This window comes from Festucalex cinctus, chromosome 17 (genome assembly GCF_051991245.1).
Source record: "Festucalex cinctus isolate MCC-2025b chromosome 17, RoL_Fcin_1.0, whole genome shotgun sequence".
NCBI lineage: Eukaryota > Metazoa > Chordata > Actinopteri > Syngnathiformes > Syngnathidae > Festucalex > Festucalex cinctus.
The window spans coordinates 6,737,450-6,751,382 of record NC_135427.1 but is presented as its reverse complement, the minus strand read 5'-3'; the positions used below and the strand labels follow the sequence as shown (position 1 = coordinate 6,751,382).

Below are 13,933 nucleotides of genomic sequence, written 5' to 3'. Positions count from 1 at the left end.
TTTAATGTAGTCCTAAAATAAACAAATTAAATAAATCCTCAACAGTATGTTTAATTTAATAAACGGACTGCTTACAGGCCAGCAGATACACATTTCTTTTATTGAGTCTAAAATTATACCCAATTATCAGAGAAGCCAAATTGGAGCGCAGAAAAGAAATGCACAAGACATCACCAAGATCGATACATCAGCCTTTATAAGTTCATTTGTGTTGGTCTTTATAGGGATACTTTAATCATCTTCAATCTGGTACATTCTGGCAATTGTCATTTACATTTTTGCCGAAATAAAACATACTGTACACATTGTACATAAAAAAACAAAACAAAAACGGACATGTACAGTACGTCAGCAAGATCGTTTAACTTACACATTGGAATAAGGAGTCAAAACATTCACTCATTGAGGTTCTCCCTTCATTCCTTTATCACGTTGTCCACTTTTAATACCTCATAAGAGAGGAAATACACTTTTCTTCTTGTACATTTTATAATTGATCATTCCTCCATTTTATATTTTGGACTCAGAGGCAAAGCTGGGTGGTGAACTACGATGAGAACAGACAGACATTTTAGCCTATTTCTAAGAAAGGCCTAAATACATAAATGATACATCATGTCTGACCAACACGCTTTGTTGTTATATATATATTTTTTATATGAAAGACATCAATATGCAGCATATTTAACTCCTTTAACATTAGCATTAGATTGTAGTTTATTACAGTTGTAAACCACAGAAACCTGAAAGTTTGTGCAATTGGATGTACCGTGTGACTTTTGCGGGTCGAGCCTCTGAGTTGATGGGACACGTAATTGGTTAATGGCAAAAAACTGCACCCTATAAACAGTAAAAGGCCAGTATTAGTGAATGTTGTTGTTGTTTTTTTCTCCTGGCCCACTGGCTTCCATCATTGAAGCGTTACTTCCGCTTCTTCTGGTCACCAGTGTTCACACGTGGACGCCATCGATCTCCTCGTTTAGGCGCCATCCGCTTCCTCCATTCACTCGTGCTTTCGCGTATCCTTTTTCAAAAAGAGAGGGGTAGTTGTTTCCCCTATAGTCGCTAGATAAGGATGGAGAAAACAGATTAAAAAAAAAATATTTAAAAAATGAATTCAATTATTATTCATTAGGTATGTAAAGTTTTTATGGCCACAGCATGAATGTTTGTGTGCCATATGTCTTCTTCTTCTTACCTTGCCTCTGACCAGCAGGCCGCTCAGGAAAAATTCACTTTGCCAGGTGTTCAAATGGCACACTGACCTGAACATGGAGGTGAGCAAAAAAAAAAAAAAAAAAAAAAAAAAAAAAAAAAAAAAAAAGTATGTAGGTTACAATGGAAGAAATTTAATAGGGCTGTGCAATTAATCGAAATTCAATCACAATTTATTCATTTCAATGATTACACTCTACAATTACTAAATCAGCATAATCGTTAAAAAAATTAACTAATTTGTTCCCAAAAACGTAAAAATGTTTTAAGTATCCCAAAGACGTATTTATACGTTTTTTGTTTGTTTGTTTTTTTAAATGCTAGCATACAGAAGGCTTTGATGCAGCCTCTGATTGCAGAAATGGTAGTTATTACACAAACGGCCAGCAGGTGGCAGCAGAGTATAAGAGATCAACCAGGGCCATGTCGAAAAAAAAAATCTCAATTACTCAGAATTCGAAATAGATTTGTGAAAATTGACTAAATTAGCTCTCTTCTAATGCTAATTGCTGCAAAACGGAAACAGATAGAAATATACTTTTTTTCCTGATGAAAGAAGAGACGTTAATCTTTCTTTTGATAGGTTCCACGCTTTTATAGCAATAGAACACAATATTCTGTGGGCCTTGCAAAATCAGTCAAAATCCAGTAAAACAGCCGGGAGCGAACGGGCTTGCGAAATGTGAAAATGGCGGCGAGTGAATGAGTTAATATTCATTTTTGAGTTGTGCAAATTTATAAATTTGTACTTTTTAAAACAAAACAAAACTTTAAAATAACTAATACGTTTCGTTTCATTCAAAAATAAATTGCATAATTATCGTATTTCAAAGAATTTTATGTCTTAATATTTTTTATGTTGAAACATTTTCTTGTTTTGTACAAAAAGTTTTTGCAAACATAAAGAAATAAATATATATTATTATGAATTCCATTTGGTCCAATAGGAACCTCAATAATTATAGTGTTAATATTTTTTCTTAGTTTTTTTTAAAAATAGATTTCTCGTTTTGTACCCATTTGAATAATCGTGATTTCAATTCTTGCCAAAATAATTGTAATTATTATTTTTTCCCTACTCGAGCAGCCCCTTGAAGAAAACGAAGTGGGTTTTGTGACGCCTCGACGACGCTCACGCCGGGCTTCACGTGACTCCTCCTACCTGCGACGCGGCGACGCGCGATTGGTCGAGGCGCGCCGAGAGGTCGCCGGCGGACGTGTTGGCCGGGGCGCCGCGATGCAGCCGCATGGCCACTTTGCGCTCTCGCTCGACCCGCTCGGCTCGGCCCACCTGAGGCGAGCGGTTTCCTGGATGCAAACACCGTCAGGTCATTTAAAAAAAAAAAAAAAAAACAAGAAGAGGTCAACTTTCCTCCCACATAACGACACCCGCCATTTTGTCCTAACCTGACTGCTGGACGCCGCCGCGTGTGACCACTTTGGACTGAACGACATCTGGTTCGTTCTTGGCCCGAATGGCGGCGGAAGTTTTCGGAGCGGACGGCAAAGCTCGACCTCCGGTGACTCGTTGGCCTTCCGCCGCTCGGTCTTCTTCGTCTTTGTCCTCCTGACGTTCTTTGTCGCCGTCTTCTGCCGTCCTGCCGGCCCCCTGAAAACCGGCAGCAAGCTTCGAACGACGTCGCAGTCCGAGCTTGAAGGTGACGGAAAACGGTCGAGACTCACAAACTTGAGCATGCTCCAGTCAAAGACGTAGTCGTAAGAGAAGCCCTGTCGGTGGAAAAGGTTCCTGAAGAGCTGCCGCAGGTACGAATAGTCGGGCTTGTCGTCGAAGCGCAGCGAGCGGCACAGGTTCAGGTAGGTCGAGAACACGGCTGGGACGCAAAAGAGGAAGTGCAAAAAAAACATTTGATTTTCTGCCTTTTTTTAAAAGAAATGAAAAACTAAATCAACAAGTTAATTAATTAAGTAATTCATTAATTAATTAATTCATATAACAATAACATCTTAATAAATAAATAAATACATACATATTTTTGGGACATTTTATATTCATTTTCTGGATTTCTTCTTTTGTTTTTGGACATTTTATGTTTGTTTTTTGAACATTTTCTTTCATGCATTTTCCTTAATCAATTTTCTGAATTTTATTTTTTTTGGGGCAAATTTAGTGGTAATTTTCGGGATTTCTTCTTCTGTTTTTGGACACTTTATGGTTGCTTTTTAAACATATTACTTTCTGCCTTTTTTTTTAATAAATAAAAAACTAAATCAACAAGTTAATTAATTAAGTAATGAATTAATTAATTAATTAATATAACAATAACATATTAATAAATAAATAAATAAATAAATGAATAAATAAATACATAAATATTTTTGGGACATTTTATATTCATTTTCGGGATTTCTTCTTTTGTTTTTGGACATTTTATGTTTGTTTTTTGAACATTTTCTTTCATGCATTTTCCTTAATCAATTTTCTGACTTTTACTTTTTATTTTTGGCAATTTTGTGTCGACATTTCATAGTAATTTTCGAGATTTCTTCTTTTCTTTTTGGACACTTTATGGTTGCTTTTTAAACATTTTATTTTCTGCCTTTTTTTTTAATAAATAAAAAACTAAAATAAACACATAAATAAATGTAACAATAAAACAAAAATAGATGAAATAAAAAATAATTTTTTGGGCAATTTTGTGGACATGTTATGGAAATGTTCTTTTATGCCATTAACATTCAATAAAAAAAAAAACACCATTCAATTCAATTTTTGGTAATTCCATGGACATTTCATGGTAATTTTTTTTACTTTTCCTCTTCATTTTTGGACATTTTATGGTCATTTTATGGACATTTTTAGGTCATTTTAAAAACGTTTTCACCTCTCTTTTTCTGTCAACTTAATTTTTAGGGGTGTTAAAAAAAATCGATTCGGCGATATATCGCGATACTACATCGCGCGATTCTCGAATCGATTCAATAATCGGCAGAATCGATTTTTTTTTTTTTAGGATTCACACCTTGAGCATGGAAGAATGTTATATGAACGGAACATTAAGCCTTAATATTTTTATTTTAATGCTGTTCAAACATGAAACAGATTACAACCTCTATAAGACTGAAATTTCAGATAAATAAATAATACATTTTCATATAAATCTTACACTCTACAAGCTTACTGATTAGTATTTTCTAAATTTGAATGAAAAAAAATCGCAACAATCGACTTATAAATTCGTATCGGGATTAATCGGTATCGAATCGAATCGTGACCTGTGAATCGATGATACGAATCGAATCGTCAGGTACTAGGCAATTCACACCCCTATTAATTTTGACTCTGACATTTTCTGACTGTTATTCTTTTTTTATTATCTATACCATTAATTCATTTAAATAATATTTTACCTAAAAAAAAAAAAAGTAAAAATATATTAAGTTGTCCTATTTTTTTTTTTTTTTTTTTTAGCGACCCATCCACAGGGACTAAAAGAGCCGCATGTGGCCCCGGAGCCGCAGATTGCGGACCCCTGCGCCGTCACACTCACAGGGGTAGCCCTTGCACAGCACCTCGATGGGGGTGGACATTTTCTTCTCGCTGATGCGTTCGTACTTCTGCCTCTTGGTGGCGGCCTTGAGCCCCTGCCAAGGCAGCGAGCCCAAGTTGAAGTACATGAGGACGTAGCCCAGCGACTCCAGGTCGTCTCGCCGCGATTGCTCTGCGGAGCAAGAACGGGACAAGTTTCGCTGCCATCGAATGATGACATCACTTTTTGGAAAGTCACTCACCGATTCCCAGGTGGGTGTTGATGGAGGCGTATCGGGCGGTGCCGGTGAGGTTTTTGTTCTCCCGGTAGGGGATGTGCTGGTGCGTTCGGGCGTCGCGGTATTTCTTGGCCAGGCCGAAGTCGATGATGTAGACCAGGTTGCCCTTCTTGCCGAGCCCCATCAGGAAGTTGTCGGGCTTCACGTCTCTGTGGATGAAGTTCTTCAGGTGGATGTACTCGATCCTGCTGATCTGGTGAAGACAACGCACGCACACGCCGATTTCATCAAAATGGCGGCTTCGCGTCCGGTCAGCCATTTTCTACAGCGTGTCCTCGCCAGGGTCGCTCTTGGGCAGTTACGCTAACCCAGGGGTGTGCAAACTTTTGCATTTGAGGGCCACATCATGTTATGAAGAGAAATTGTGTTTAGTCCTAAAAATCGTACAAATCATTGATTTGTGCTTTCGTATATTTCGAAAAAATGCGAGAGTATATAAACCAATTTATTTGTAATATGGCAGTAGGGTTATTATCGTTTTGGAATTTTTCATTTTAGACTTAGACTTGACTTTATTGAACCCTCCGGGAAATTTACATGTCCAGCAGCAATGAGAACAGATAATAAAATAATTCAGTCAATCAATAAATAAGGTTATTACACCAGAGATTGAATTAATAATCATAATAAAAATAAAAATAAAATTAAAAATAAAAATTCAATCAATCAATAAATAAGGTCATTACACCAGAGATTGAATTATTATTATTATTAATAATAATAATAATAATAATAATAATAAAATAAAAAATAAAAATTCAATCAATCAATAAATAAGGTTATTACATCGGAGATTGAATTAAATGAGCTTTTATTAGTTTTCAGAGTGGTTCTGTTAGTTTAGTTCTTTAAAAGAAATGCTTAGTTTTAGTTTAATTTGTTAGTTTCAGATAATTCAGTATTATTATTATTATTTTTATTTTTTAATGTGTATTACTTGTGCACAATATTTAAAAAACAGCCTGGGAGCGACGTCATCTTTTGGTGCTTTTCACTTCTGTGTGACATACTTTCAAACGTCATTATTCCGGTTGATATCAAAATAAATCGACTAAAAATTACATTTCAAATCATCCGCAAAGGCTCGTGCATTAAATTAATTACCAAAGACGAAAACAAAGGACGTTTGCTATAATTATAGTTAGTTTTGTCAACATAAAATGTAGTTTCAGTTGGTTTTCGGTTTTTTTTTAAAAAGCATTTTTGTTTTTATTTTATTTCGGTAACAATATTGTTTTTTGAATTTTAGTTTTAATTCATTAAAATAACCTTTAACTCATTGACTGCCATTGACGGAAAAAGACGTCAAATAATGCATTTTTGCTGGGCTGGCAGTGAATGTGTTAAACACAATGTGCCAATATATTTTGTGATTATATTGCAGCATCCTTTTTTCCTTTTTTCTTTTTTTAAGGCAAATTTTGCTTAGAAATCCGTCAATTTTGGTTACATCTCATCTAAACTCATTGACTGCCATTGACGGAAAAAGACGTCAAATAATGCATTTTTGCTGGGCTGGCAGTGAATGTGTTAATAGCAATAGTGTTTTTCGACAGCCTCCCTTCTGACTTTGACCATCTCCAAACATTTTTCTTTTGCTTATTTTATTTGAACTTAGTCAAATGCCATTTTTAGCACATGTCGCGGGCCCCTAAAATATGGACGGCGGGCCGCAAATGGCCCCCGGGCCGTCGTTTGGACACCCCTGTGCTAACCACTCGTCCACTGTGCCGACCTGCATGCGGCCTTCTGTGTGACGTGAGAGTAAAAAAAAAAAAAAAGAAGCAAAACATACATCTTGGCTTTGTTTACTGTTTGTCGGGACAAAACAATCGCACTCAAGCTCGACTCTTTTTGCGCCCTTGACGGAGGCAATAAATGATTGAAACAAGCTATAATTCAGTCGAGTCACTGCGATTGAGACGAAAGCGACAAAACGAGGTCGTTCGAAGAAGGCGACGCCGGACGACGATTATCCTCCAGACGTTCATGAACTGGCCGAGCACAGCTGACGTTTGGCTCGCAAACCCTCGACCTCTCAACTGGGAGACACACATGATTAGAATGATTAGAATGACACTTGTTATTCTGTAATATAAGTAAAGAACAAAATTAACACTCATAAAGCTCATGCAATAGACGAGCCCACTTACAAGATTAAACTTGTTTTTTTTTTGAATTGTTGAGAATATTGAAGGGATGCGACTTGCTGAAACAGGCTTCGAGGCTTTAGATGAGGATTATTCCCAAGTCATTTTTTTCGTCTGAATGATCCAGTTAGTTCCAGGCTAAAAATAGCTTCAGTCTTTTTTTTTAATCAATTTCTGTGCAAGGCTGAGGTCGACTCAGCCACAAGCTTTGATAGAAGACCTCAAACTTGACTTCATCACAATGAAGGGAAATAAAATTAGTTGCATATTATCTCATTTGCTCCCAAAAACGTATAAATACGTTCTATTTTAAATGTATTAAGTGTCCCAAAGACGTATTTATACTTTTTTTTTTTTTTTTTTTTTAATGCTAGATCATACAGAAGGCTTTGATGCAGCCTCTCAACTGCAGAGAGATTAAAAATGGTATTTACAAAAACAGCCAGCAGGTGGCAGCAGAGTATAAGAGATCAACCAGTGCCATGATGAAAACAAGTTGTTTCCCCACAATTCGAAGTAGATTTGTGAATAATGATGGAACTTAGCTATATGCTAATTGCTGCAAAACGGAAACAGATACAAATATACTTTTTTTTTCCTGATGAAAGAAGAGATTTAATCTCTTTCTTTTGGTAGGTTCCATGTTTTTATAGCAATAGAACACAATGGGCCTTGCAAAATCCGTCAATATCCAGTAAAAACAGCCGGGAGCGAAGGGGGTTGCTTCAAGTCAAAATTTATGATTGTAATCCCTTCATACAAAATATGTTGAGCAAAAAAATAGTAAGTGGTTGAAAGAATATGTGTAATATGAATTCACATGAAGAACAGAATGTATGGTGTTCCGCAGGGTTCAATTCTGGGGCCCCTGTTTTTTTTGTTTTTGTTTTTCCTTTGTACACAGTAAATTCTGTCGAGTACTGTTTACTAATATCCCAAAGGAGACCAAAAAAAAATTTAAAATTTAATTTAAACTCACTTATATGATCAAAACGTCAACATTTTTCAAAGCTCACCATTTGATCAGCCAGCAGCAGGACGGTTTTCAGGCTGAACTTGCGGGAGCAGAAGTTGAACAGGTCCTCCAGACTGGGGCCCAGCAGCTCCATGACCATCACGTTGTAGTCGCCTTCGGCCCCACACCACTTGATGGACGGGATGCCCACTGCGAGGGGGGGGGCAGAGAGGGTGTGCTGACTCGTGAGGAGATTTGACACATTTTATGTTCCCTCTACACCATCTGAGCTCAATATGTTTTCTTGGTCTCATCAGACCGCAGGGCATGATTCCAGTGATCTGCTTGACTTCAGTAAACAGGCTTTCCTGTGCACCATTTGAGCTAACTCAGGGGCTCTACAACCTGCGGCTCTTTAGTCCTTCTCATGTGACGCCTTATAGATCTATAAAAAAAAAAAAAAATGTTTTTTACATCTATTTACATTTAAATAAAACAATATTTAAATGAATGTGAATTAATTTAATGTATTTGATTTAGATTTAAAAAGTGAATAAAATATTTTTTTTAAATATCCAAATTTGAAAAAAATTAAATTACATTACAAAAAAATTTTAAATTCAATTTTAAATGAAAAAAAAAAATGTCAAAAAGAAGTCAAATTTGTAAGTTGTCACAAAGAAAGATGAAGGTCAGATGAGGAAAAAAAATGTCCAAAAAGAGACCTTAAAATGTCCAAAAAAAAGAGGAAAGGTAGAAAAATAAAAAATAAATTACAATAAAATGGCCACAAAATTGCCAAAAATGTCAGAAAATTAAGTGATACAAAAAAAGGCAAGAAAACATGTTGAAAAAAAAATAGCCATTAAAAAGTCCAAGAAAGGAGTAAGAGAGGCAGAAAATGACCAAAATATGTCCATAAAATTGCCAAAAATGTCAGAAATTTGACAATAAGGCAGAAAAGAACATTTTCAAAAAGTAACTATATGTCAAAAACAAGACGGAATCCCCAAATGTACCATAAAATGTTCACAAAATTGCCCAAAATTCAGGACATTTATTTTTTTAAAAGGCAGAAAAGAAAATGCTCAAAAAAATTGCGAAAATTACAATAAAATGGCCACAAAATTGCCAAAAATGTCAGAAAATGAAGTGATAAAAAAAAAAAAGGCAAGAAAAAATGTTGGAAAAAAATAGCCATTAAAAAGTCCAAGCAAGGAATAAGAGAGGCCAAAATATGTCCATAAAATTGCCAAAAATGTCATGAAATGAAATGAAATCTGAAAAAATTATCCCCCCAAAAATCCAAAAAACGGAAGACAAATGGTAGAATAAAATGAATCTCAATGTATTGCATGTTGCTTTTTTGTTTTTGTTTTTTTGTTATGGTGCAGCTATAATTAGCTGCTGCTCACTACACACTAATACACTAACCCTGTTTTGTTCATCACAATGTTCAAAATGTTTCGCGGCCCCAGGCAGATTTTTGGACATTTATTCGGCCTTAAAATGTCTCTTTTGACAGCAACGGTTGCTGACCCCTGAACTCAGGAGATTTGCTTGTAATTCCAACCTTGGCTCACCTCCTCCCTGCATCATCTTGTAGAATTTACTCTCAATGTGGAGCTGCGGATGTTTGGTCTTGACGCATTCCAGCTTGATGGCGACTTCCTCTCCCGTGGTCAGGTTGGAACCTAATGAGGAAGCGACGACACGACAATCTGGCGAGTCCAATCGGGGCCGCTTTGAGAAGGGGAAAACTCTCACCGAGGTAAATGTCTCCAAAGGAGCCGCTCCCGATCTTCCTCCCGAGGCGGTACTTGTTTCCCACTCTCAGCTCCATGGCTTGCTGGACTGCGCCGACTCGCTGGGAAAACAAAACAAAAAAAAACGCGTTCATTCATCACTGGTGATCGGCGGAGAATGAGGACACATTGCAAGCTTTAAAGTCGATGCTAAGAGCCCCCGAGGGCGCCTTACAAATAATGTAGAGCAGCAATGACGCAGTAAAAAAAAAAAAAAAAAGCAAACTTTTATCCTCTTTCCGTCCTACAACCTGACAGGACAATCACACATAGCAGTTGCATAACATGAACAACAGCAATGATGATATTTGAATGACTCATGTTATTCCTCCTATGCCAAAAGAGAAAGGTGGTTTATTTTCATTTAACCCTAGCAACATTTAAGCCAACCCCCTTTTTTTTTTTGCTACACTGCACATGCAGACATAAGGACACGGACACACAGCCAACAACACTGATGCTCACTAGAGCGTGCGGACAAGCCACGAGCTTTATCGTCGATGCTAAAAGCCCCGAGGGGCTCTTTTACAAACAATGTGAGAGCAGCAAAACAGTGAAAAGGAAACCGAACCAAAGGAAGTTGATCCAGCCTGTGACGGTTGCGTAACATGAACGTGAAGAACAGCAGCGATGATATTCGGACAAGTTATGTTATTCACTTTAGCCGGAGTGGGGATAGCAGAACTCCGTCGCAGTTCGGAGGTTCAGGGTTGGGATTTCATCTGCACATTCTAAAAGCATACGTTTTGGTTTATGAAAGACTGGAGGGACAAACCAAGTTGAGAATGAGAGCGTATATGTGCCCAAGGTTTGTAATTGGGTGCATTGCCTTGTTGAGCGCTGTTGAACTGTCAACCAACGTACACGTAATGCTGGGAATCAATGGCTAAATGCTACATGTTAACATTTAACACAACTAGACAGCGGCTAAATGCTACATGCTAACATACATTTAACAACTAGACAGAGGCTAAATGCTACATGCTAACATATGCCTAAGACTGGGAGTCAGTGGCTAAATGCTACATGTTAACATTTCACACAACTAGACAGTGGCTAAATGCTACATGCTAACATATGCCTAAGACTGGGAGTCAGTGGTTAAATGCTACATGCTAACATACATATAACAACTAGACTGTGGCTAAATGCTACATGCTAACATACGCGTCACACTGGGAGTCAGTGGCTAAATGCTACATGCTAACATACATTTAACAACTAGACAGAGGCTAAATGCTACATGCTAACATACATTTAACAACTAGACAGAGGCTAAATGCTACATGCTAACATAAGCCTAAGACTGGGAGTCAGTGGCTAAATGCTACATGTTAATATTTCACACAACTAGACAGTGGCTAAATGCTACATGCTAACATATGCCTAAGACTGGGAGTCAGTGGTTAAATGCTACATGCTAACATACATATAACAACTAGACTTTGGCTAAATGCTACATGCTAACATACGCGTCACACTGGGAGTCAGTGGCTAAATGCTACATGCTAACATACATTTAATAACTAGACAGAGGGTAAATGCTACATGCTAACATACGCTTAACACTGGGAGTCAGTGGCTAAATGCTAGTTTACGATTAACACTGTGAGTCAGTGGCTAAATGCTACATGCTAACATACATTTAACAACTAGACAGGGGCTAAATGCTACATGCTAACATACATTTAACAACTAGACAGAGGATAAATGTTACGTGCTAACATACGTTCTAGGAGTCAGTGGCTAAATGCTACATGCTCGTTTACGCTTAACACTATGAGTCAGTGGCTAAATGCTACATGCTAACATACATATAACAACTAGACTGTGGCTAAATGCTACATGCTAACATACGCGTCACACTGGGAGTCAGTGGCTAAATGCTACATGCTAACATACATTTAACAACTAGACAGAGGCTAAATGCTACATGCTAACATACAACTTAACACTGGGAGTCAGTGGCTAAATGCTAGTTTACGATTAACACTGTGAGTCAGTGGCTAAATGCTACATGCTAACATACATTTAACAACTAGACAGGGGCTAAATGCTACATGCTAACATACATTTAACAACTAGACAGAGGATAAATGTTACGTGCTAACATACGTTCTAGGAGTCAGTGGCTAAATGCTACATGCTCGTTTACGCTTAACACTATGAGTCAGTGGCTAAATGCTACATGCTAACATATGCATAAGACTGGGAGTCAGTGGTTAAATGCTACATGCTAACATACATATAACAACTAGACTGTGGCTAAATGCTACATGCTAACATACGCGTCACACTGGGAGTCAGTGGCTAAATGCTACATGCTAACATACATTTAACAACTAGACAGAGGCTAAATGCTACATGCTAACATACAACTTAACACTGGGAGTCAGTGGCTAAATGCTAGTTTACGATTAACACTGTGAGTCAGTGGCTAAATGCTACATGCTAACATACATTTAACAACTAGACAGGGGCTAAATGCTACATGCTAACATACATTTAACAACTAGACAGAGGATAAATGTTACGTGCCAACATAGGAGTCAGTGGCTAAATGCTACATGCTCGTTTACGCTTAACACTATGAGCCAGTGGCTAAATGCTACATGCTAACATACAGATAACAACGAGACTGTGGCTAAATGCTACATGCTAACATACGCTTGCTTAACACTGGGAGTCAGTGGCTAAATGCTACATGCTAACATACGCGTAACACTTTTTAACCATTTAGCATTAGCTAAAGTAATAACACAACCACCGGTCACCAGATTGACTAAATTAAATTTGTTCCTGGTAAAAAAATAAAAATAAAAAAGATAAATAAAAAAATCATTGTACATTTGACTTTCAGTGAAATTGTAGTGTCTTGGTTTTTAATTTGGGTGGTTTGGGTCCCGGTAAAGGTCCGCGGCCTGGAGGTTGGGGACACCTATTGTACGGTATTGGAAATGGATGAATGGCATGCATGTTATACCCCATACACAACATGAGAACAAGTGTGACATGACCTAGGAGACAACATTGAAAGAAACTTGAGTTTTTTGTTTTTTTTTAGTGGCTAGTAAATAACTGCTGCATTGGACATGCAGCCATAGTCCAAACCTCACACAGCACTGCTGCACATTGGCTCGTCCGCTTCGAAACTGTCAGTTACACAACTGGCTAACAAGGTGTTGCAGTAAAAGCGCCGCGACGACAACAGCGTATATGATATTAATGCCTGGGGGGTAACAAAAAAAAAAGCGTATTTCGGACCATGACACATGACACCCTCCCATCCAGAGTAAGAACGTATCGATGAGCTCACCGGTCGTCTGGGCCGATGCTTCGGTCTCACTCGGGGGCTCTGGACAGCGACGAACACTCGCGGCTCATCCTCCTCGCAAAGACCCGGGGCTTCCTCCGATGCCGAAGATTCACACGCTGTCACGAAATGTTGCCTCGTGGGGAGGGAAAGAACGCAGAAGAGAAACGAGTGTCCCCCCCCCCCCCCCCACCCCAACACTTTCCTCCTCCTCTTCCTTCTTCCTCACACACACACACCCACTTCACACCGACTGACTATGATGTCATCCGTTCGAGAATGAATGAAGCGCCAGGCACACTCAAAGAAAACACATATAATGTTAGAGACATAATAAAGCCCTTAATACACTATAAAGCTATAATATATTACTGTAAACGACGAGTCGGGACGTGAGTTTTATCCTTTTGTTTGTCCTCTGAATCGGTGAAGGAGAATGACGCCAGAGTTGGTGAAATAGGTCAAACACCACCATCTAGCGGACACTAGTGGTAGTGCTGGCGACCCCACCTGGGTTAGTACGGTCATGATAAAAAGTAAAAGTACAGTGATTTTAAACTTCAATGTTAGTCTAGCTTTATTGAGCCAAGCAACATTTTCTCATTAGGAAAATAAAATTGTTTCCACCCTGGCCGTTTGGGTCCACTTGGTTCCTTCCCAAAGGAGGGGGGCAAAAAAAAAAAAAAAAAAAAAAAAATACGAAAACGAA

At 38.0% G+C, this 13,933-nt stretch overlaps 1 protein-coding gene across 1 annotated transcript; it reads right to left on the bottom strand.

Moving 5' to 3' along the window:
* Positions 1-81: 81 nt before the first annotated feature.
* csnk1e (casein kinase 1, epsilon) lies at positions 82-13,403 on the bottom strand. Its single transcript, XM_077502755.1, has 11 exons — positions 13,228-13,403; positions 9,874-9,973; positions 9,690-9,800; positions 8,168-8,316; positions 4,966-5,194; positions 4,725-4,895; positions 2,899-3,047; positions 2,623-2,824; positions 2,378-2,523; positions 1,199-1,265; positions 82-1,065 (listed from the first exon to the last, which is right to left on the bottom strand). Exons 2-10 carry the CDS (start codon positions 9,947-9,949, stop codon positions 1,233-1,235), a joined length of 1,266 nt encoding a protein of 421 aa, XP_077358881.1. The 5' UTR covers positions 9,950-9,973; positions 13,228-13,403; the 3' UTR covers positions 82-1,065; positions 1,199-1,232.
* Between the last annotated feature and the right edge of the window lie 530 nt (positions 13,404-13,933).

What these genes read in the sequence shown, in the direction of transcription:
- csnk1e (XM_077502755.1), bottom strand. Translation starts at nt 9,949, where the DNA reads ATGGAGCTGAGAGTGGGAAACAAGTACCGCCTCGGGAGGAAGATCGGG. An exon ending in GCTGTGCAAGGGCTACCCCT is followed by an intron (nt 3,048 to 4,724) that starts GTGAGTGTGACG and finishes TTTGCGTCCCAG; the next exon opens with CCGTGTTCTCGACCTACCTG. An exon ending in CGGCGGCGTCCAGCAGTCAG is followed by an intron (nt 2,524 to 2,622) that starts GTTAGGACAAAA and finishes GTTTGCATCCAG; the next exon opens with GAAACCGCTCGCCTCAGGTG.